This window comes from Athene noctua, chromosome 8 (assembly GCF_965140245.1).
Source record: "Athene noctua chromosome 8, bAthNoc1.hap1.1, whole genome shotgun sequence".
Classification (NCBI taxonomy): Eukaryota; Metazoa; Chordata; class Aves; order Strigiformes; family Strigidae; genus Athene; species Athene noctua.
In genome coordinates, this window is record NC_134044.1 from 15,330,041 (window position 1) to 15,356,000 (window position 25,960).

Below are 25,960 nucleotides of genomic sequence, written 5' to 3' on the forward strand. Positions count from 1 at the left end.
AAACCACACCACCACAGAACACTATTAACCATAAGCAATAATATATTAGAAGGCAGATTGTCCAGGTGTTCGTGGGATGAAGTTCTACTCTGTAGCAAAAGCAGAGCTTTGCATACAAGATAAATGGACACCTGCAAAGCAGAAATGGGGCACCTGGAACTACAAAATGATCACCAGCACTCTCACACAGTATCCAGTGGTGGTTTGATGATAAGAATCTAATGCAAATACTTAAAATAGTCTCAGTAGAACAGTTTCAGCAGCCAACCTCTCCTCTCTGTCAGGATCTAAAAATGTACCCTTATAGACTTGACATCACAATGTTTCATACAGAGGAGACCACCACTATCCATTTCTGATGTCTGGTATTCAGAAAGATTCACTTAGCTCAAACTAGTACTCTCAGGAACTGCTTAAATGGTTCAATCTCAGTCATATTCCAAACCGATAAGACACAAAATATACGCAGAATATTGGTTTAAAAAAGAGGTAATCTGTGACTTTTGTTTTTCAAATACTAAAAGAAATGTCTAGCACTGAACCCTATGCATCTGTATTCACCATGCAAGCCAGCGCTTTGCACTCAAAATAGAATTACAAGGCTCCTCATTTAGGTTCATAAGTGCTATTGAGAATGAATTTAATGCATATAATTTGCAACTTAAAGCAAGGCCTAGAAAGCTCTATTTAAATAACAGCCTTAAGAATAGTAGCTTTCATTATAATGCTAAAGACTCCACAAAGAAGCCCAAGCAGGGTTTCAGCATCAGAACAAGCCCAAGCAAAGAGAAAATGTGTTCCAAGACTTTATTACAGAAAAATAATGGCAGCTCTAGGGTGTCAATATTTTAGTCTTTGAAATTCACAGGAGAAAGGTTATGCTGTGGTAGTAAAGTGAGATGTGATAGACTATGTTCCCTCCTGACAACTCTATTAAACCAAAATACAACAATAAAGGTTTGGTACTGTTTACATGCTTTAGTAGATATGACACTTCTTATAAGCTCTCAGAACACATAATTTCCAATTATTTCTGAATTATTCAGGGAATAATTAAATCCTCCTAGACAGCATGCTTATTTTGCTCTTTATAACTCATTCAAATAGCAAAGATGTTGTGTATCTATCTAGTTCTAATACTACAGTCATCTCTCTCAATACTAGAAACATCCATTAACTCTTAAAACTACCTCACTACTCTTCTCCAAAAGTTTTTTTGGTTGAGGGTTGGAGGTTTTTTTGAGTACATCTATAAGAAACACTATTTATAAAATATGGAAATCATGGACATGAGCCTCATCTCATCTAAAGCACTATCTGTTTTTTCTTTAGGGTAAGAAACATTTACACATAAAATGGCTTTATGCTGAAGTCACTCCTTATTTCATTTATGAAAGGCTTCGTACATATAAGTGGCATTAGCATTTTAACTTTATACATGCAGAATTCCTCCCAAACATAACTATTATTATCACTACAATTCTGATAGCTTTATATTGCTATCCAGATGCTCTGCTTTCTCATTGCTCAGAGCTAAGGCTAAAATCTTTACCATGCAATTACTAGATAGGTACCTCATCTGGTTTTATTCATTCTTACACCATGGAAACACTGGAAGCTCCTCAGACTTGCTTCCATGACAACATGCAGTTATAATACAATCTCAAAATAAGTACCATTATACAACACATCCAGGCTCTAGAATGAGTCATAGGAGCCTTGCAACATTTCAGCAAAATAGGCATCTTTTATGTAGTGTCAAACATTCATTGTCTTCAGCAAATTAAAATACTATAAAAGTTTTAACAGTTCTAATGCCTCGCATTACTTGAGCAAATTTTCACTCCATAAGTAAAGGCTTTTTTCTTACAATGTTACTTGCTAAAAATTCCTAAAGATTCTAGCACTTTTCAGTATAACTTTGGAAATAATATAGCCTTATGCAACCTTGCAATAGAAAAACATTTATGTATAATTTTAAGTTTACAGTGTTGACTAAAACCAATGTGGTTTTAAAAACAAGGCATACAAACTGTTTTCTGGTCTGTAATTATTCATAGAAGGCATTTTTATCTGGATTTTGGGTTAAATGCACCATAGAAACAGAAGTCAGATTTGATCTGTTTATGATCAGTGCTGGACAAACACAGCTATGGTGCACCCATACCCAGGCAGTGCAGAAGCTGCTTAACCTCTCAAGCAGCGCAGGGAAAAACCTGAGCCGTTCTGGGTTCTGTATAAAAACAGCCTGTCCATCTCATGAACTGGAACTAGGCTAAGTCAGCTCAAACTAGAACTAAAATGGATCAAACTAAGCCCTTGTGTATCCAAACCGAATGCAGAAGCCATGTAAACAGTTCCCTGCAGTTTCCACGAGGACTCACCTGTTCAGGACAGACACACAGGAGCCGAAGGATGAGGTTCAGTGCTGAGATCAGATGGTCAACCTCACCTGGGAAGAAGACACTGCATTGACAACTTCATGGCTCTGCTGGAGTCAGAGCTAATGTGCAAGACTTGCCATTTTGTGTCAGTGCCAGTAAAGATCAGGGATCACAGAATCATCTAGGTTGGAAAAGCCCTTGAAGATCATCCAGTCCAACCATTAACCTCACACTGACAGTTCCCAACTACACCAGATCCCTCAGCGCTATGTCGACCCGACTCTTAAACCCCTCCAGGGATGGGGACTCCACCACCTCCCTGGGCAGCCCATTCCAACACCCAACAACCCCTTCTGGAAAGAAATGCTTCCTAATATCCAGTCTAAACCTTCCCTGGGCCAACTTGAGGCCATTCCCTCTTGTTCTATTGCTTGTTACTTGGTTAAAGAGGCTCATCCCCAGCTCTCTGCAACCTCCTTTCAGGTAGCTGTAGAGGGCGATGAGGTCTCCCCTCAGCCTCCTCTTCTCCAGACTAAACACCCCCAGTTCCCTCAGCCGCTCTTCGTACGACCTGTGCTCCAGACCCTGCACCAGCTTTGTTGCCTTTCTCTGGACACGCTCGAGTCATTCAATGTCCTTTTTGTAGTGAGGGGCCCAAAACTGAACACAAGAATCAAGGTGCAGCCTCACCAGTGCCAAGTACAGGGGTGAGATCCCTTCCCTGTCCCTGCTGGCCACGCTATTGCTGACACAAGCCAGGATGCCATTGGCCTTCTTGGCCACCTGGGGACTCTGCTGGCTCCTGTTCAGCCGGCTGTCAATCAATACCCCCAGGTCCCTCTCTGACTGGCAGCTCTCCAGCCACTCCTCCCCAAGCATGTAGCGCTGCTGGGGGTTGTTGTGGCCCAAGGGCAGCCCCCGGCATTTGGCCTTACTGAAACTCCCCCAGTTGGGCTCAGCCCATGGCTCCAGCCTGTCCAGGTCTCTCTGCAGAGCCTCCCTACCATCGAGCAGATCAACACTCCCACCCAACTTGGGGTCATCTGCAAACTTACTGAGGGTGCACTCGATCCCCTCGTCTAGATCATCAATAAAGATGTTAAACAGAAGTGGCCCCAAAACTGAGCCCTGGGGGACACCACTCGTGACCGGCCACCAACTGGATTTAACTCCATTCACCACAACTCTTTGGGCCCGGCCATCCAGCCAGTTTTTTACCCAGCAAAGCGTGTGCCCATCCAAGCCATGAGGAGCCAGTTTCACCAGGAGAATGCTGTGGGAAATGGTGTCAAAGGCCTTGCTAAAGTCAAGGTAAACAACATCCACAGCCTTTCCCTCATCCAATAAGCAGGTCATCCTGATCACATAAAGTCAGCATTTTGTGTTGGTATTACACGGACCAAAACGTCTATCAGCCATATGTTGTGTGGCACATCCTTGCCTCATTTACTCTGAATAAAAGAAATATTACCCATACCAACCTGAAAAAAGTGGGTAACAATAAATATTACAATAAGTAGCTTAAGTTTCTCAGAATACTATAGAAAACATGAAACAATGTCAGCTTTTCTTATGACTTTGATTCCATTAATGGTTTTGGTCTAATCTTGACAGAAAACTAGTTTACACAATCATTTTTGACAATTTCCATTTAGTCCCGATAAATGAAATGCCTAATCTACAACAAAATATTTGAAGTCTTTAGGATACAAATATTTTAAATTCTTCATTACAGAAACATGTGTAGGAAGGGCTAAGACAAGGGTTCTGACTTCTGAATTTACAACTAAGGAAAAGCTAAACAGGATTTCTCAGTCCCTCAAAACCACAAACTATTTAAAGAAAATTCTGCAGTTTCATTTTATATAATCCCTAATTACACAACACAATTCTACCAGTGATTCACACAATTCTACTAATGATTCAAGCACTTAAAACACTGAGAAGCTAATAGACATCAATAAAACATTTCTATACTAAACAGTTTAAATGAAAAAAGAAGCGAGGTCACAGCATTTATTTACCTCCCTACCACAATTACTCAAAAAACTTTCTTCATTCTTACATCCTCAGAATAACAAGATACCAAGCTAAATGTACCTTTACCCACACTTCTATAACAGTGGCCAGACCATGACTGAGTTCTGGGTTTCAGGCTGACTTTGACATGTGAGGTTCAAAAGTTTCCGCTTCTCAGGCCAGTGCACAGGCTGCTCCAACAGCCCGTCTAATCCCCAGATGCCTTTAAGATCAAACTAAAATCAAATAGGGCCAACAACAGAACAGACAGAATCTGACTCCTCAGTCCAAGGAGAGAGTATTTTTTTAACCTGAATTCTGTTTCCAATACTGGTTTGCAGTAAAAAAATCTTTCAACAAAGTGCACAAGAACAGGTCTCATAACCCTGACTCTCCTCCCCTAATTAGGCAACAATCAAGCAGAACGTGTTCCTTTCACTGTTGAGTCCTTGCCGCTACAAGAAGTCTGGCCAAGTCAATGAAAACTCAGGGACTCAGGGTTACTAAACACACAAGTCATGTCCAGCTCTTAAATCCCTACACTGGAACAGACAGAAAGCTATGAAAGCCCTCAGAGGAAGCATCATACCTGTTTGTCCTGGGTTTATAAACTCTTCCCTAACACTCCAATCACTGCTGCTGGAAGGACCTTGACAGATATCCCAGGGTTGTTTGGGTTTTTTTGCAGGGTTTGGTTTTTTTTTCCCAGCAAGCAAAAATTAAAAGTAGAAAATTGTATTTTACAGTACATTCTACTTCATTCGATTATGGTTGCTGAAGTTGAAGGACAACTGATAAAACCTGAGCAGTGCAATATTAGTAGAAATGAGCAGATAAAGAAACAGGGGTGAAACAAATGAAAAATTAATACTGAAAATTATTAAGTGGTAATAGTATAAATAGATAACTACTTAATTGCTTTAAATTTGAGGAATCAGAAAACAAAATGTGTCTGGTTAGTGAGGCTCATACTCAAATTAGAAGCTGTCAAACACATTTTTCAAGTCTTGCATTAAAAGAAATTAGGTGAAAGTAATAATCCTAAAATCACAGAATAGTTTGGGTTGGAAGGGACCTCAAAGATCATCTAGTTCCAACCCCCTGCCATGGGCAGAGACACCTTCCACTAGCCCAAGTTGCTCAAAGCCCTGTCCAACCTGGCCTTGAACTCTGCCAGGGAGGGGGCAGCCACAGCCTCTCTGGGCAGCCTGTGCCAGGGCCTCACCACCCTCACAGGGAAGAATTCCTCCCTTACATCTAATCTAAATCTACCCTCTTGCAGTTTAAAACCATTACCCCTTGCCCTATCACTACACTCCCGGATCAAGAGTCCCTCCCCAGCTCTCCCGTAGCCCCCTTTCAGTACTAGAATGATGCTATAAGGTCTCCCCAGAGTCTTCTCCAGACTTAACACCCCCAACTCTCTCAGCCTGTCCTCATAAGGGAGCTGCTCCAGCCCCCTCATCATGTTCATGATCCTCCTCTGGATCCACTCAGGCAGGTCCATGTCCTTCTGATGTTGGGGGTCCCAGAGCTGGACACAGCCCTGCAGTGGGGGTCTCATGAGAGTGGAGTAGAGGGGGAGAATCCCCTCCCTCATCCCACTGGCCACACTGCTCTTGATGCAGCCCAGGACATGGTTGGCTTTCCAGGCTACGAGCACACATTGCTGGCTCATAGTCAGATTTCCCCCACCAACACCCCAAAGTCCTTCTCCGCAGGGCTGCTCTCAATCCACTCATCGCTCAGCCTGTATTTGTGCTTGGGATTGCCCCGACCCAAGTGCAGGACCCTGCTCTTGGCCTTGTTGAATTTCATGAGATTTGCACAGGCCCACCTCTCAAGCACCAGACAAAAAGCAACCTGCCAGCGCCCAACTACATTAGAACACAACAAGATTTTATGATTCTGTGAGATCCATAGCAATATATCTACTGTACTTAGAAAGCATAGCAAGACACAAGAAGAATGTTTCTCATTTAGACAGCTCTAAGGACAACAGGAAGGAATTCACCTGTTACTCATTTCCTTTATCACATTCTCTGAAACTATTAATCTATCCACTAGTCTTCCCCAGATACGTTTCAAGATTAATTCCTGCCACTCTGATCACCTCATGACTGATGCATCACTCGGGATGAACCTGTCAGATGACATTTTCTTAGACTCAGAGACTTCTAGATCAAATGAGCATATGATCGCCAAGTGACACAAAGGCCAGAAACTGAGATTCTGTTCCCTGCATTGAACTCACATTATTGCCAAGCTTCAGAATCCCCTCTAGAGATTGATCCAGGGGCTTTTTCCTAGTGTAATTTATTCAGAAACATCAAAGAACACAATGCACTACAGACACAGGTAAATTATTTTGATAGTTCATGTCCCTCTCCATTAAAAAAAATGTGCTCCACACTAACAGTAAAAATTGCCATACTGGATGAGAGAAAAGGCCTAACTACTCAAGAATCTTACTAACAGCAAAAACTGATAGTTGGGCAATTAGGAGTTAGACATATGCCCAGTAATTTTCCCAGGAAACCATCTCAGAACCTGACAGTCAAGGTCTTCCTGAACCACTATCTGTAATAGCTGCCTGTCTTTTGCAAATCCATTTAACTCCACTGTGAAATCATTCTCTTTTTGAACATTCTCTTCTCCACAGAATTTTGTGCAGTGACTTTCACAATTTTAGAAGAAGTTTTACAGGACAGTTTTGACAGATTTAGAATTAGAGAACTATTCAGTAACTTCTAATTGAGAACCTTAATTTCATTTTTATAAGTCTTTATCATATTCTCCCTCAGGGTTTTTTTTGTTTATTTTTAAATCAACTGTTCCTGTAAATAACTAGATTATTCCTCTTAACACTTTACTACCCATTTCCTTTTTAATTATGCTATATCCAAAGACAAGCCAAATGGAACTCCACAAAAAATTAAAAAATATTGATACACCGGAAATATGCTCGGTGTCATGTTCTGATTTATTCTCTACTTCTTTAGTAATATCTAACATTTCATTTACTCTTTTCACTACTGCAGAGGACTAAGGTGACATTTTCAGAGAACCATCAATGACAACTCCAAAGTCTCTTTTTGGAATAGAAATACTTCATTTGTAGCCTATCACTATATGCACACATGCAGGATTATCCTTCTGTTCCCCATTCATTACTCTACAATGAATGTTAACAGCTATTTTTGTGCCCATTCACTTTTGTCTGCTATTGTCTGCAGCTAGTTTAGTTACCCTGAAAATAAAAATAATTTAGAAAAAACAAAATCACATGCCTCTGCCTCACAGCTTCTCCCCCCCCCCCTTAGTCAACCATTCACAACTACGACCTTCTGGGAATCCAGCCCCAGTTGAAGGGATATGTTTTAATTTAAATAAATAAATAGATAAAAAATTCTACAAAACATCCTTCCCCTTTACCTCACGGCACCATTAATTTTAACATACTTTTATCCAAAAAACATTATTTTCAAAGACTTCCGTAATAACAACCTTCTGATGACCACATGTTCCCATGTAGATTTTTATCTACATGCACCCTGTTTTCAAAGAAGGCTGGAGGATCTGCAAGTCTTTATTTTCCCTTTACAAAGACAAGCTGACTTCTTGTCAAAATATGTTTATCCCTCTACCTGTTAATACTACTTTAATAATAAAGAATTTCTCAAAGATTGTACAATAAGGAAATGAGACCTGCTCAGTCTCAGAAAGTGCAGCTTAGCTCCCTTTTAAAAGGGCATATTAGCCTTTTTAAAACATTTTTATTCTAGGAATACCCACACAGTTTAAACAGAAAGGTCACACACAACATAGCGGACAGTTCAGCCATATTAAACACAAGTTCCTTAAGAAATCCTGAATAAATGTCATCTCCTATTGATCACCTATGCCTCTTAACACATTAATTTAAATTCTCTACTACTGGCACCTGAATCTTACTATTTTTAATACAGCAAAACGAGTCATAGGAACTACTCCGAGCTCACAGGTAGGACAGCCCTAACTGGTCTTTTTGCTCTGAGATACGCATCTGCTTTGGCATTCAACAGTCATCTGGGAATACAGTCTTAGGTCTGTACTTTCACCATCTTGATTATCAGTATTTCAGAGTCGCTTGATTCACCTGATATCACTTGATTTAGCGTCTAACTACTGAAGTGTTACTCTTTAATGAGGCTTAGTGTGCTCAAATTCTAAAAAGCTGTAGATGGAATTTTCCCCCATGGTGTTCATCTTTTTAAAAAGAGTAACAAAAATTAGAGTTAGAATAAAAATTAAAAGCAGTAGTAAAGGGATGTAATAAAAGAGGTTTTTAAAAATATAAACTGCTTTCCAGCAGTTTATAGCTTCCAAATAGCAGTTTGAAGTCATCACATTAGATGTTGAATCAGAGATTCTGTATTTTGACATTTTCAAGTACAAATCTGATTTGTTGTTATGCTTTTTACACAGGAAATACTAATTTATTACCCTGATTTGGCAATTACATCATGTCCCACTACGCTTTTAAAATGCTTATTACATTAATACCATTCTTTAAAATTAAGTTTCCTAACTAAATTTGTCTAGCTTCAGTTCCCTGATTTGGAATACAGATGCCTTTTTCTACTAAATAAACAAGCTTTCTAGTTTCCAAAATCTATCCCTATATATTTATAGTCTGTGACCAAATCAACTCCTGACATTCCTCTGGATGAACTAAGCAGAAGTTCTTAGGTTTCCAATTTTAAAGCAGGTCTTCCTGAACACAATCTACAGTTATAATCCCTTTTCTGAACACTCCCAGTTTACCAGGATCCCTCTTCAGACCAGGATTTCAGACTGGATACTGTACAGGCTACAGAGAGAATCCAGAGTTCCCTCTCTCTTCTTCTCCAGAGGGAAAACTGACTCCCTTTTCGCCTGCTACATCACACTGTGCAGTCAGATATAGTTCATTATCTAAGAAAAATTGCTACAGTTTATTTATGAAATTAAACTTGCTTTGCACAATCAATCTTTACTCTGCTCCCTACTCTGTCAGAAAAACCAAATGCTATTACCTGGGAGGTGCATAATACAGGTTGCTCAACTTCTACAGGCATCAGTCTTATGAGAAACGATTTTATATAAGGAAAAATACACACCATGAAGCATCAACGATAAAGAGAATAGAGGAGAAGCAAATAGAAGACTCGTTCAAAACATTCCCATGGTACAGCAGTTTCCAGTAAATATCACACAAAGCAGTGGGAAGAAATTGAAGATTCCATGGTCAAGGAAAATTCCTGTACTATACCTGCATCCCATAAAAAATGACATCATGCTATAAGACTGACACAACTACATACCTACTAGTCTCCAATAAAAGTAACAGTTAAAAAAACAACAGTAAATTAAAAAGAATACTCTCAAGCTGACTACAAGGACATGAAAAAAAAAGAAGGATAAGCACTTCTATTTTACCAGTGTCCTAGTAAACTTTAAACTTAAACCTTTCTTCTTTTCTGTGAAAAATATGGATAGGGTGATCTGATTTTACTTAAATCACTGCTTAGATGCATCATTTCTGAGATGTTACAAGGGACTAGAATACGCATTGGAAACAGTTTAATGGAGCAAAAGACTGAAAATTCATAAATGCCAAGATCAGCTTACAAGAGAGACAAAATGAATCATAAATCTCTGTTATCTGTCTGGAGAACACATCAGCTCAACTACATCCTAATGTGCAGCTAACACAAAAAAGGAAGGGCAGCAAATGCACAACAGAAACAAGCTGTAGAACAAGCCTGATATATTAGAGAAGTGGGTTACAGGCAGCGAGATGAAATTCAATACTGACAACCCAAGTCACATGAACAGCAACGAACAGCACAGAGACACCCTGAGGAACACCAACTGGAAAAATAAGTCCAGAAGTGCTTTCGTTGGTGGCAAATATTTTTTAAAATTATGAAAGATAGACGCAGAAGGGGATCTTTGCTCTACACTGACTACTGTCCTTCAGAAAGCTTTTTTGATATTGAGCCGTGTGTGTGCAAGCACACAAAAACCTGGTACACAGAAGGAAGCCTTAAGTCTTTCAAAAAGCAAGTGACAGAACTGTACAATTTTTGTGATCCCTGACAGTTTTTTAGAAAATAAAACCACTTTATGGTTCTGATACGTGAGAGGACCTTAAAGAAAGGCAAGAGAAGTAGATCACAGTCCACTGAAACAAGTGCCTCCTCCTACCCCAGCTGCCCAAAGGAAAAACATGTAACCGTTTTTCTTAAATGCACATTGATGTGGAACAGGTGGCTTCTACTCACCAGAAGATAAGAATCAGCCATATTGGTAAACTGGAGATTAGAACATAACTTTAACTACTTTAGCATCTACTCTACTAGCAGCTTCCGATAGGTAACTTGTAAAACATCAGTGAGGTACAGAGAATGTACATGGCTCAGGAGCGTCAGGAAGCACTACTGGGCAGACTGTCTTGGGGTCCAAGCAGTTCCTGGAAGAAACTCAAGCTGGTAGCAAGAGGCGATTGTTTGAAGAGGCCAGTGATGATCCCAAGTAAACAAAGGTATAGTTTAAAAGATACTGCAGCTTTCTGAATATATCAGAGAATTTTTTTTGGGGGGGGACATGACATACTACTTTCAGGGACAAGACTGAACTAATTAATTTTGACTGGTAGAGAAATGACTGTTGCTCCTTTGGACAAAAACCAGAAACAGCTGGTCCTCAAAGGGTACATTTGGGATTCAGGGAAGACTTGCTAGGTGGTGGTGGTATCAACAAAAGGTCATGTCTCGCTACTGAATTTGGCCTCTGTATTACAGTGTTCTGAGCTTCTTTGACAGATGGCACAAAGTTATCAGTCTTTGTTGTGAAACAGGAATGCTCCTATCAATGTTGTAAACAACAAAATGGAAGAACTGAGAGTGCTGCCTTAACACGAACATGACAGCTGACAGGGTGGTTATATCCTCCTCAAAGTCTACTGATGTATTTCATACTCCTGTTATTTTTGCCTGTGTCCCTGAGACCAGCATTGCAACTATGGTGCCCTTTCAGACTTATACCTGCTAGAATTTCAGTACAGTGGTTAGCAAAGCATCTATTGCAGGAACAGTCCCAACTGATAAGGATTTCTGTTATCTTCTAACTGGAGAATGTTAAATGTTCCTGAAATCATATATATAATTATGCAATCTTCACTTGAATGAAATTTGGGAAGGCACATTAGAAACTGCATCAAAGGAAGTATCCTTCCCAAGGGACAAAAACATCAACGGGGACTTGTCTATTACAGAGCCATTACATGACAAGCAAAGTGTGAACGCTGTGGTTATACAAATAAACAAGGATGAGGCACTTCATTCCAATTGCATATGAGATGCATCACATGAAGAGGTGGATGTATTCCTGACATTTTTGTCTTTTATGAATCTGCCAAAGTAATACAAAAAATGAACTGCACTGGAAATGTTTCACATTATGCTTGTGCTTGAAGTTCAGCAAACAGTAGCATGTCAAACACCAGTCTGAGCTCAGTCCCAGGGAGAGCAGTGAAAGACACATTCTTCATTCAGACTGTCCTGCCCCTGCAGTGCCAAAAGTTGTGTGCACAGCCCAAACAGTTAGGCTTAGTCAAGAGTTCATGCCTTGCAAAGGCATCTTTTATAAAGGGTTCTACAGACAATACAAACCTGGCATTTTACAATAGCTGCAGAATACGCACTTGCTTCCATGCACTGAAATACTTGGGAGGTTGACTTTGTGTCCAGGTATAAGCAACAACAATACACAGTACTATGTAGGTCTCAAAATGTATTAGTAGAATAAGGAAAACTGGTCTCAAGAGGTGGTAGAATAATATATATGAAACGGGAATCACTGGTTATTATGTGACAATAAAAATCATGCTGTAAAACTCATATGATGATAGGGAAGGAATAGAGAACTAAAAATTACCTATCAGGGACTAGGAGTTTACATAACACTGAGTAGTGTACACAGGGTAGGACCACTTGTAAGAACTAGAAAAAAAATTCAACAAAGATAAAATGACTCAAACATTCATACAGCAAACTGAATTATAGAAAATGCTTTTCAGGGGGGAAGAAAAAAAAAAAAAAAAGAAGAGAGAACTCAAGAGCCTACCTGCGTCACTGAAAATTTTAGTAAGTAATTGTTATTTGTAAAGACAAATTCAGCTTTTGGAGTACAGGGAAAAACACTGGCCCCAACAGAGGTTCTAGAAAAGAAAACCAAATTCTTCTCAAAAGAGACTGCATAGCTACTCTGCATATTAAGATTTTAATTTATCTCATTTAACAAGACAACAATTACTCTCCTTGAGTTACCATATGTCCCAGAATTGCTGTGGACACAAAGTTTAACAAGGCTCCAAGCCGAGTATGAACTAAAACTCTCTTAAGTTGCACAACATATGGTATCACGTCAGCTCTCAAGCATGGATGCAGATCATTCTAAAAGACAAGGTCATAGTTTCTAAAAACTTCTAAAACATTTCTGTTGCATTAGCTTCTTCAAACTAAAACAAAACATCCTGCACATCCTTAATCATAATTGAGAGTGCTCTTGATGTTGTAGACCAAAATAGAAGAACAGGAAGAAGATGGTGTTCACTTTAGATTCAGTGGTTCTGTCAGACAGTCATTTACTTAATAATTGTATTAACTGAAACATATACAGCAGCTTTGGCAGCAAAACAGAAATGCTATACCACAGGAACCATGCTAGACCTGTTTAGTAAGCTGACAGCTGGTGAAAGACAGACTGGCCTGTATTTGACTTTCCAAACACTTTGTCAATCAATACAAGCCTCAACTGAGAGAGCAACTATCACAATATAAAATAAATTAGTGAAGTTATATAACAGACCTAAAGAGTCCTACCTCTTTCACTGCCATGCATTTAGTTTCATACGGCAAAGACCCTGTTAGTCTACCAGAGTTATAAGCTGGAGTTGAAAACAATGGATTCAGAGGGGATCCAGTGACTGCCTTGCCTGAAGGTTCAAAGTCTTGGGCACAATGTAGACAGAAAGCCCCTGGAGTACCAGTAGTACTCCAAAAGCAAAACATTCTGTGTCCCCTTCTCCTTTGCTTACCAGATTTCTGGCTCATTCTGGAAAAAGTAATTTTCCTGAGACACAATGGGACAGAAATATGAAGAAATTCTGTTATCAACTCTGAGTGAGACAGATCAACAGCTGTGAGAGAACAGGTGAGGGGAAGTGGAATCTAAAACCCTCTGGCAGCAAGCAGTGCCGGCAGGTAGCCAGAACACCGGTTCAGTTCTTATCACCACTGCTGTGTGGCAAGCAATTAACTGAAGTAACACACGGCACATGCCAACGTTACAGCCACACACAGGGGTTTGGGAAGCAACACACCACAAACAGAGTGGGAATGACCACTTCACTTCATTTGTACCTGTTCACACCATCTGTTTCCACTGCTGCCTTTTTCCTATGAGAGATGGGCAATTTGAATCTTCTAACAACATTAAAAATGGGTAATACCGGTAAATAAGGCACCTTTAATGTTTGAAAGTGGATTGGTAGTCTTCAGGGTGCTGTGGCCTTTCACTCCTGACTAGTCCTCCATGCCACAACGCACTTGTGCACACATGTATTCTTTTGGGCATAAACCTAGCAATAACTACAGAAAAACACTGTGCTACCATATCCATCACCAACTTCTTCCTTGCTTCCTTAGGATACAAGACCCTCTAATCAAAAAATGCCCTACCCCAAAATCCAAAGTCCTTCTTTAACAAAGGTCCTCTTACCACCTTGCCAGGGAGAAGGTGACCTATTGCAAGCCAGGGAGAAGGTGACCTATTGCAAGCCCCAGAGAATGACCAGGGCATGCAGCCCAGTCTCCAGGAGTTGTTTCCCTTTCACTGGTAATGGAGGGAACTAAGTAAGTATCACCATTCCACAGCATCTACCCGATTCAAGAGAGCCAAGCAAATGAAGGGACAGCTAAAAATGGGTGTTATGTAGCAGATTCACAAGGGACCAGTACTTTAAAAATCATCAGTTTGATTTAGTATATGCTAAAAATCATGACATTCCACCAGTAAGATCATCATCACCAGTAGAATGATCTAACAAACAAGGTTAGAGAAGTACATCACATCTAATTATTTATTTGGACTCAGCAAATCTGATTATATTCAAGTGATGAGGATGTACCTTAAACAAACAAATAAAAGCCATCAAGAATTTTCAGAATACTACATCACAGAAGAAAAACTGAAGATAACTGAAAAACAAAACTGCACCACAATGAGCAATCTACGACGTCTTTTTTCCCTCCCTGAGGCTAGAACAGCTGCAATGGCTGGATAAGGTACAAGGACAGCACAGCATCTTTCCAGAGGAAGAAGCTTCAACAAGTTCTTATGTATTCTTTGCATTACTTCTGAATATGCTCACTATGTTTTTTTACAACCACTTCAAAATATTTTGGTTTTTTCTCTCCTTCTGGCCATGAACGTGTATAAGCAGCTCTTTTCAACAGAATAACTGTCAGACTTACCAAAAAAATTTGGCAGGCTTTCACAGAGGTAAGCTATCTTTTTCATAACAGAAATACAGAACAAACATAGTCACAGAATCTCAGCTTCAGTTTGAAGTGATCTCAGGAGCTTTATCTGGTCCACGCTCAAAGCAGAGGCTGTTCAGTATTTTATTTATCAGCAAATTTCTAGTCCCGACTAGTTAGTCCAGCTACAAGTTTCATGCATTCCAACATAACTTGTTTAAGCATTAAACAAATAAGAGCAACCATAATACTTATTCAAAAGATTAATGTTTTGACTTTAAAAAAAAAAACAGTATTTAAAATCTATTATGTCTATCTAATGCATCACTGAGGAGTTGTATAATGACCCATTACAGAAACTACAGGATCCCTCTTCAGCATTCATGTACATTTGCAACAAGAAAGTGAAAATCCCCCTCTAAGATCTCCTATTTACTGTTTTTCTTACAGACTGCAGTATTAAATGTATATTCTGTATGTAAGGAAAGCTTTCTTTAATCTTTTTTAGGGATTATTAGCAGCCAAAACCCCAGAAAACCGTTACAATCTAGAATTTGTCGTGCTACATGTAATTAAGACTTTAAATTATTTAATCCTTTAAATATAATTCTTTAACCAGGAAATATGTAGTCTTTATTGACTTGTCATCTTACTACAGATATGCAATTAGTATTTCTTAAACACATTATTCCCCTCCAGAGCTAAGCAGTAGAATGCAAACTACATTTTTCAGTACTTCACTATTTCATTATAATACCTCATATTTAAACTTCTTGAAGGCTCATCATTTGCAATATAACTGAAATAAAAAGCAGACCTCATTCAGTGTCTCCATTTTCATGCTTTAATGCTAAAAATTAGAGAGCTCTTTAAAATATGAAAATGAACGCAGACAGAAAACACCATTCATAAATCAGAGATTATATGAAACCATGCACATACAAATAATTGCTATTTCTGACTAGCAAGTAACCAGAAAACATGCAGACACAGTAATTTCAACAAGTGGCATATTACCTGGGTGGAGCTGGCAGCAACAGAAATGCAGTCAATGAAACCATGTCTCCGAGTGAAAAATGCAACTATCTGCTGCCAACGGGAAGGCTCATTCCGTAACTCATCTGTTGAGCCTTTCTTTGCCCACTGCTTGTGCTTTGGGCCTACAGAACTGTGGCTTGAGCTAGTGTTGCCTCGATTGGCGCGAGAATAGAGGAGTGTGTTATTTCCGAAAATGTAATTCATCTCTGCAGCTCTGCAGGTGGTTGCCAGGCAGTCTTACTTCCCTACCAGCTGCTGAGTGGTGAATGAGCAGGAAAAAAAAAAAAAAAAATGCAGATAGAATTACAGCAGCATCATTTACAAACCAGGAAAACAAAATTCTTGATAGCTGATGCTAGTTTTCTTCCGAGCTTTTCCACCCCCTACATCCCTTCTCTACCTGTGATTACAATGATGAGCATAATCTTGAGAAATTTTTAACAAAAAAAAAAAAAAAAGCAGCAAGCAAATGTTTTTCTTCTTTTTCCTTTTTTCAGAACCCACAGATCGAAAGCTTGTTCTCTCTTCCTAGCTGACAACAGATATTTAAGAGAAACTGAGTAGCAGGTACAGTACAATGTTAGAAATTCACAGCTATGAGGATGGTGGTGGATGATAACAGCTACTGGGTGGAGAAAGAATGGATCAAAAATAACCAAGTTTCAATCATTGCCTGTAGTAAGATCCAATAGCATCTTTTCAGTTCCAAAGCTTGCATAAATTATGAACCTGAACCGAACAAAACAGGGAGCATGCAGCATAACTGCACTTGCTCACCGATTCTGCCTTTCTGAAAACATTCCACAGAGCAAAAAGAGCTTAACACCCTGTTCAGAAAAAATATCCAAGAAAGAACTGTTTTCTGTTTTTTTCTTCTTTTCCCCCTTTCCTTACTGCATAAAACATCTACGGAGGGAAGAAATCACAGTGCCACAAAACAGTCATTTTGTGTTCCGTATCAATGGATGTCTGGTAGGGTTGTTTTGCTGCGGTATTTTTTAATCAGCAAGAAGATTAGAGCTATTAAGATTAAACACTATACGTCAACACTCTGTTATTCTTATTCTATAATTAACATGTCATGATTGTAACACCTATTTCCAAAATTCTGTGACTACTGTAAGCATAATACTAAAACAACAAACATATATTTGTGACCCAACATTATTTCTCAAAAGTACAATTGGCAAAAAATGAAAAATACTTATTATACACCAATTAATTTTCAGCAACAATAATTATCTTAAAGAATATATAGAATTCAAGTTACCTTACAGAAATTATAATCCAAATTTTTATAGACAACTACTTTTAAAAAAAAAATCCTCCAGATCACATCACAGAAGTTACTTAGGCAATCAGTTAAGGGTCAAGGCTTTCAGTACAAGCTTGCCTCCAGAAATACAGCACAAAGTTATCAAAACTGTTTGTGGTTTACTTCTATACAAAATGCACTGTCATAATCATAACACCAGGGCAAACATTTTCAAAGAGAAGAAAACAAAGGCAGAAGAGTTCTTTACAACACTGTCACAACTTACAACACCATGAACCTACAAATCCAGTGATTGATAACGTGCCTGTTTGCGGGGATTACCAAATTCCCCATATACTATTTTTGGTGTAATACACTCTTCTGCTTAATGCATTCTTACTGACAGCTATCCTATTCTTTGTAACAAATTTCTTCTGACAGCTTACATCACAAGCAGAAATAATAAGTACATTGGTTTAAAACTACAGTAATAAGATCAATGCACCATTTACTTCTAGTCACTAGTACAGTTCAATAAATATAAATATTCTAAGTACATCTTTCAGAGAGACTTTATTAATATTTATAAAATACAATCGCTTATCAGTGTAAGTCACATGAAACTCAGTCTGACTTGTGCAGTGTCCTCAAAGCCATGTTCATAAGATACATAATGGAGGTAAACAAATGCCTGACACATAATAGATGCAATGATCCTTTAAATGGACAAGCTTTTTATAATGTGCTTTCTTTTCATGGGTAGACTGCCATCCTACCCGAGCCATACTTATTCCAGACTCAAAGAAAATACCTAGTCTGAAAAATGACTATGAATTTATTATTGAAGAAATTACTTAATCCCTGGCTATGACTGAAGATGTTTGGAACAAACTACAAATGAAATGCTTTGAATTCTGAGTCTTTTCATAAAGAGTCAAGGTGAAATTATTTTTTACATTTTTCTTTACATGGCCTTGAATGTTAACACTGCTGGATGTTTTTAAAAGATCTGAGGGCACAAAAATATCAGTATAGTTTTCCAAAAAATGTGTAAGAATTTTTTTTTTATATATATATACATATATAGTATGTCTCTATAGGCTCCAAACTGAGAGTCACATGGGAGAGTACTGTTTAAAATTCTGAAAGGAAACACCATAATACATTGACAAGCAATGTACTGAGTACCTATTTTTCTTGCTATTATATCAATCTGTCCAAAGATGAGACAGGTTTGCTGTATTTTAAGGCAGTTTCTTTCAAGGATGATCCCCACCCAGTCAACAATCAACTGTGGCGTCACTGATAATGAGACTTTAGAAACCAGCACTTCCAGAAAGGCTCATATAGACAAAAAAAAATAAAAAAAATCCTGCAAGTGAAGCTATGATGATTTGATTTCAATGGAGACAGAAATCCAGAAAAGTACTTCAGGAAGACGTTATGCAATCATGTTGGTGATACAAGACAGCAATCTGTGTCACCTACACTCCATATGGATGTTAATGATATCGAGCAAGATTTGCTGATGCCTAAGAAGATACAGTTGCAGTTATTTGTAGAAGGAGCCTGTACTGTGGGGATGAGACAAATCCTTATTTTTACAAGTTACAAAACAACCTGAAGACAAAGGCATGGCATTAACTCTAGAGATGGTACAACATCATAATGCAAAGGAGTCCAGACTAGAAGAATGGTACAGTTGAAAAAACAATGAGTGGGAGTAAAAACAAGAGCTTGTTTTGGTCAAAGAGCATTTCAACAGAGGGTCAAACACCTACGAGTAGAAATCAAAGAAAGTGCTATTTGGACCAAAAAAGAAGCATCCAGAGAAAGGAAACTATCTAAGAATCATCAACACAGAGGTAGTAGCTGAAATTGCATTTGCGAATGACTGCCTCCCGTGTCAGGAGGCAGAACAGGGAGGCAAACCAGGGAATCTCAGGAAGCCCTCAGGGGAGCTGAGAGCTTCCATCATCCCTTATTTCATATTCTGGATATTGAACTGATGGGAATAAAATAATAATCATTTTGAAAAAAAAACCACAAAACCACCACGACACACCAAAATCAAACACCACAGCAAAACAAAAAAGCCCCTATTTACTGTGGGGTAAGAATTCAGAATTTGCTGATTTAAAAAAAAATACAAAACAAAAAAAACACACAAAACAGCCCATAATTAAGATCTCTAAGTTAGTACGCATACCTTTCTACAGGTTAACAGATTTACTGCGATACATCTGCATTTGTAGTGGATGCAAAATAATATTTGTTCTGTGGCTAATTACCAAGGTATAGTAATCACAGCAGTTACAGAATTTAAAAATTAACATCAAATACTTGGAACGAAGTTCCTCTGACTTAGTACCTTAGCCAATTCTTATTATCAGCTCGCTGAGACAAGTGAAAACATTACATAATGCCATATTTTAATCTCAAAGATAAAGCTTTCCAAACATACCTTTATAAGCATACCTTGAAATTAAAAACACATAGCAACAAAAACTGTTTGTATATGCAAAAACAGTTATATCCCAATTACCATTTTAAATAATAACAACAAAACCCCTGAAGCATTTGAAAAGTGTCTTATATTAACTTTTATTACCACCCTGTTAAACAGAGTCTTGGCTAAAATAAGCACAGACTCAAAAGGAATAAACTGATAATACTTAATAGAAAAAATTCAAGAGCCACCTAAAATAACGTCGGGGACTTGTTTTATTCTCAGTATCACTTAGGTATTTACCTGAACAAGAGACACAAAAGAAATGTGCATAACTCAATTGAAATATCTGAATGTAGACTTGAAATGCTGGGGTTTCAACCCCAAGCCCCAAATTAAGGTTGACATATGGGTGATTCCCACAGCCCTTCCCAAAGGGGGGGTGAGTTTGCCTTTAGGCTTCCCTCCAGGGTGGGGCCGGCCTGGCAGACAGAGCCATTGGGTAAATGACCCCAGGTGTCTGCATTCAGTAACCCAAGGTCAGGTGTCCACTGAGGGATAAAAGCTGGGACCACTTGCAGGCAGGGGCAGTGTCTGTCTGTGAGGGGGATGCCCTGTGCAGAGTTCCCTGTTGGGGAAGGACCTCCCGCCTCCCTGGGACTGGGATCCAGTCAGGTCTGGCTTTTGTAAACGCGGGCTGTGTAGAGATTCAGTGTGTGGATTTCTTGGTCTTATGTGTTTGGCTTGATGACTCGGCTGTCTCCCATCCCCTCTATGGGGGACTGCATTTCACCATTTATTCCCCCCCTTGTTGGTCGTGCAGTGTTGTTGGGGTCAGTGGCATTGATGTCGATTATGTATAATCTGACTGACTTGTTTGTACCCCCAGCACTCACCCATGTACTGACCCTTTTGTATCAAATACAATTTGGTTATTGGTTCATCTTTATGCTGGCTGTGTCCTTTATGCTAGGCCTGATAATTGGCAAAACAAGACTGTGCAACTTTAACACTCCAGACAGGGGAATAAAACACACCACTGAAAATGAAGATATAAATTCATGTTTACTTTTTAGATTTTTCAGCATTCTACATTTAATAATTTTTTACTGGCATAACAAATTTAAGTCTCACTACTGAGCGTATATAATATTGTAAGCCAAAGCCCAGAAGTACACTACTGAAATTGGATGTGGAAAAATATTTCGTTAACACTTTCTGCTAAAACATGTTAAAAAGCCTACTGTAACTTTTCACTGATGCCGGACTGAAAGGATAACCCTTGATCAAGTGTAATTTACAGAGTCAATAAAAAAGTAGATATTTTACAGCTAAAACTACCTTATAAGTAAATACCTTAGCATGATTATTTTATAATGACACATTTGAGTGTAAATATTGAATATGACAGATAATTATGTTATTACTCATACTACCCCTCAAACAACCTACCAATCTGTGCAGATTAAACTGCCTGGTTTTCCGTACCATGTTCATCAACCTCCTGCCCATCTTTTTGGCATGCCAGACTGATAAAAACATCCTGTGTTTAATTTAAGTTTTTTTAGGCTTTCTTCAGTCATCAAAATGAACCCAACTGCACTGAAAGCTCAGGGGAAATCTCAGGCAAAAAGAGTATAGCCAGTAATTAAGAAGACTTGATGTTGATTACTGTATCTTAAGTTGTTCTAATGTTTGGATTAAACCACAGTCCATCTGCTACAGTTTTTCTTTCTTATCTCCGTTGACAAGAATGTGTTTAGCAGATCCATACTGAGAATAGGGCAGATTCAGTCAACTGCTTCTTACTATAAGGCACAAACTGACACCTTTGCGCATATTTTTATATTCTTCATTTACAGGAAGTTTAGAAGTAGTAACCTCTCAAGAAGCTGGGCAAGGTGTATTAGTTAAAGATTGTAGAGCACCTCTCCTCTCCAGAATGACCCACCAGAATATGATGCTAGTCCAAGAATGAGTATTTCTGGGGGTACATGTTCAAGATTTTCTTTATAATTTCCACTATTCTAGGTATGTTCCTAACTCCAAAAGTACTGTCTTCCTGCTGAAGATGTCAAAAAGCTTTAGAAAGGGCTCCATTTAGAAAAAGGCAGCAGATTGCAACTTTCTCACAATCATAACTGATCTCGCAGTTACATGTCAGCCAATCTTTAATTTCTAAATGGAAACAGCATCTTCAGGGTAATCTCGCCTACCTGCTCAGACAGGAGCGGGATTCAGGAAATAATATAAACAAAAAAAACATACTAGGGCAAATAAAAAGTTGCAGTTACTCTGGCTGTGTGTTAGGTTTGCATGTGGCAAGGTTTTGGTAGTGGGGGAGGGAACACCACGGAGGTGGCTCCTGTGAGAAGCTTCTCAAAACTCTCCCAGCTCCAAGTCAGACCCACCTCCAGCCAAGGACAAGCCAATTAGCAAAGGTGGTCACGCCTCTGCAATACCGTATTTAAGAAGGGGAACCTGAGAAGGGGTGTAGTTGTGAGGGAAATACCCATGCCAACACTGAGGCCAGTTGAAGAAAGGAGGAGGAGAGTCAGAAGAGTCAGCCAGAGGATCAGTATTCTCTCAACGTTGTCATCAGGGACATGGACAGTAAGGTACCCGACAGGGGCCTGTTTGGAACACAGCTGCCAATCCTAAGAGTGGAATGCGGTGCAAAGGCTCCTGAATACAGAACTGTGTGGCGCAACGAGTGCTGTGCTATTCTCCTGAGTACTGAACCGTGTAGTGCAGGGAGTGCAGTGCTCTTCTTCAGTGCCTGAGCTGTGTGGTACAAAGAGTGCTGTGCTATTATTGTTCGGTACCTGAGCCTATCCAGAGCCCTTAGAGATGACCACATAGATACTGTCAAAAAAGATGGATAGCAACTGTTGCCATAACATCGATGAAGAAATCATGAACTTTAGACAGACTTTACTTCATTATAACACCAAAACACACCTCCTGGTTGAAAGCTACCTGCCTCTAAGATGAACCACGCCTTGGACACTCCCTCATGCATGCATGGTGACCTCTCTTCAGAAGGGCAGAGATCCCTGAGGCAGAGGAGCAGCAAGGTGTGTTACTAAGCATAAAAAATAACATCTGGGCAATGAAAACTCAAAGCTTCCCCACCAAGGATAATGACAACCAACAACAAAGCACTGGCTGGACCCCAGACTGGTTAGGACATCTTGAGCTCAGCAGTTGTAACTATAACCTCTCCTTCTCTCTAAACTTTACTTTTCCCCTTTCTTTCACCTATCTCTAACTATCACATGCTGCTTCACAGGCAACACAATAAAGTTTCACTGTTTGATTGATGTAATCCCCTTTGGGGTTGGTCACCTTAATTTTGCACTTTTGAGATCATAGTAAACGAACCATCACAAGTCCACCGAGTGGACCATGACAGGCAGCCTGTGGAGAACCCCACAGTGGAGCAGGTGGCTGCACCCAGAGAAGGTCAGAACTGAGGGAAGACCACACCGGAGCAGTGCGTTGCTGGGAGGATTGCAACCTGCAGGAGAGACATGCTGGAGCAGTTTGTGAAGAGCCATGGTGCATGGGAAGGACACACAGTGGAGGTCTGTCTCCCATAAGAGGGCCCCATGCAAGAGCAGGGGAAGATTGCAAGGAGTCCTCCCCCTGAGGAGGAAGGAACAGCAGAGACAGTGTGTGATGAACTGATCACAACCTCCATCCTCCTACACCACTGCAGGGGAGTAGGTAAAGGAATGAGGAGCAAAGCTTGAGCCCAGGAAGAAGGGAGGGGTGGAGAGGAAGGTGTTTTTAAGGTGGGGTTGTATTTCTCACTGTCCTAATGATTGGTAAATTAGTGGTGGTGTTCAAACTAAACTGATGTTCTTTTTTCTTCCCTGATCAAATTTGTCTTTTGCCTGTGACCATACCAGGTGAGTCATCCCCCTCTGTCCTCATCTTGATCTCTGAGCCTTCTGTTGTGTCTTCTCCTCCACATCCCTGAGGAGGAAGGAGTGAGAAAGTGGCTGCATGGTGCCCAGTTGCCCTCTGGGCTCAAACCATGACACGCTGTTGACTAACCTTGAACATGCATAGTTCAAGTGATAAAGACCATCACTTCTTTGTGAGAGCAGAAAAACTCTCCTAAGGCACAGAGAAATCTATTTTAGCAGAAGCTCTAAAAGACTTCTGAGCAAGCACTTCAGGGAATGCAGGGGATGTGTGGGAAGACACACGAAGAGATGAAGAGAAGGGAACCTGTTAAGCTTATCAGCACAAGAGTCTGGTTCACAGAGAAAGGAGGTTGTCCTGCATCAAAGGAAGCACATGTGTACATGCACATTTATATAATTACTTATTTCCCAGATAGATTAATGGGAGTTAAATAAAGGTGCTTGCTTCCAGTTGAAGAAAAAGGGCAGAAGAGACAAGCAATGTATGCTGTAATAACTTTACTGATGTAGCCAGAAACTTAAATACTTCCAGCAGTTGAAACAGTATTCCAAAGTCAGAGACTGACTGTAGATCGCTGTGTTTAGGGGCTAAGATGATTATCACCTGATAATTGATATTTCAAAAAATTGGTATTTCAAGAAATAACCCTTCCCTAGTCATAGTCATAATTTTAGTGACTCAATCTTACTGACTGTAGTTTTATTTGTAGTTTTATCTCCTGACTCAACTCTTCCCCAAACTGAGGAGTCAAACTGATTCATTTTTCATTATACAGTAGCTGCCCTCTGTGTCTAACAACTGTTATGCCTCTTCAATAAACCATTTCTAGATTACTATGCCTTCTTCATCAAGATACAGAACAGTGCAGATTTCTAGAGTGATAAAATAATGCAATTTTATTCCCATTTGCTTCTCCCAATATTCCTTGTACTCCATTTGCCTTTTTGACTGTAACTTGAGTACTGGAGATGATTATTCCATTAATCTGTTACAAATCTGAACTCTCATTCCTCTGAGATGATGCAATAAGAACACAAATTCTTCCAAGATCCTTCTGGTAACCTCCATCCATCAGTATTTACTGATCTTTTCTTACCCTTTCGGTGGTAGTTTGTTGTTTTTTCAAAAACAAGTCTCAAGATACTTTTTTCTTATTCCATGCCAGCTTAAATTTCTCTGTAAGCTTTTTTGAAGAATTCTACTGTTGGCATCTATGAAAACCTAGAAACCTACATCAACATGGTGCTCTTTATGCACATAGCTCTAAGAGATTAGTGCAGTAGAACTTCTCTTCACAGTGCTTTCGTTGCTTTCTCATCTGCAATTTCTCCACATAATCATTGATTCTGCTCTTTAGAATAGTTTCACACCATGTTTTTTCCAGTACAGAAATGAGGGCGAGTTCTCACTTCTCCTTTTCCTTCTGGATGCTATTTTAAGAACGAGTATCACCTTGCCATATTGCATTCCTGTGATACCAGTCAGTTTAAGTAGACTGTTATACAGCATTGCAGCACTAATAGATAAGCAGTTTCATATGAGAGTTAATTTAAAACCATTAAGCTTAAATACCATTAGGTCCTAGAAATACTTTTCCAAATATGCCTAAGCATGTGAAAAAAGGAGGCATACACTAAGTGAGCACAAGACATTTATTTCGCAGAGTAAAACTGCAGTGCATGTAGTCAACCGGACTGCTGTACTAGGATTACAAAGCCCATCATGTAGGTTTGGGTACCACTGATATATACTATTAGAATCTTTTCTGAAACAATAAGTACACTACAAAAGTCTGGGGCATCTGGCACAAAAACAGGGGGCCACTACTTCTAAGCAAGAGAAAAGATAAGGCTAGAGAGCATACTTCTTACCCAATGAGCACATTGTCCTGTTTGAGTGAGTGGCAGGGGTTTTCCGGCAGCAGGGGAGGGGGCTATAGCAGTGGCCCCCGTAGAAGCTTCTTGAAGCTCCCCCAACTCCAAGTCAGACCCGCCTTTGCACCAAGGCTGGGCCAATTAGCTGTGTCTCTGCAATAAGGTATTTAAGAAGAGAAACCTAGGAGGAGGGGTTGAAGCTGTGAGAAGTTGCAAGGAGAATATCTGAGTGAACACCGAGGTAGTGGAAGAGGAGATCGGGGGGGAGGTGTGCCAGAGCAGAGATTCCCCCATATTCAGTGATGAGAGGGCAGGGCCACCCCTCACCCCAACCACCACCCATGGGGGTCACCAGTGGAACAGATACTGATTTGCAGCCTGTGGGGGCCCCATGCCAGGACAGGTGACTGTGCCCGCAGAAGGCGGGGACGCTGTGG

The 25,960-nt window shown here is 39.7% G+C and overlaps 1 protein-coding gene across 27 annotated transcripts in view; it reads right to left on the reverse strand.

The window, feature by feature from the left end:
- Positions 1–25,960, reverse strand: part of DLG1 (discs large MAGUK scaffold protein 1) — a 170,355-nt gene that overhangs the window by 80,347 nt on the left and 64,048 nt on the right. For 6 of the 27 annotated variants that reach the window (XM_074912580.1, XM_074912579.1, XM_074912577.1 and 3 more), the window contains exon 1: positions 15,989–16,398. The exons of the other annotated variants lie outside the window; for them this stretch is intronic. In XM_074912580.1, coding sequence (XP_074768681.1) covers positions 15,989–16,213 — 225 coding nt within the window. In that variant the 5' untranslated portion in view covers positions 16,214–16,398. Of the gene's footprint in view, positions 1–15,988; positions 16,399–25,960 lie in introns of those variants that run through there. 27 annotated transcript variants of the gene reach the window in all.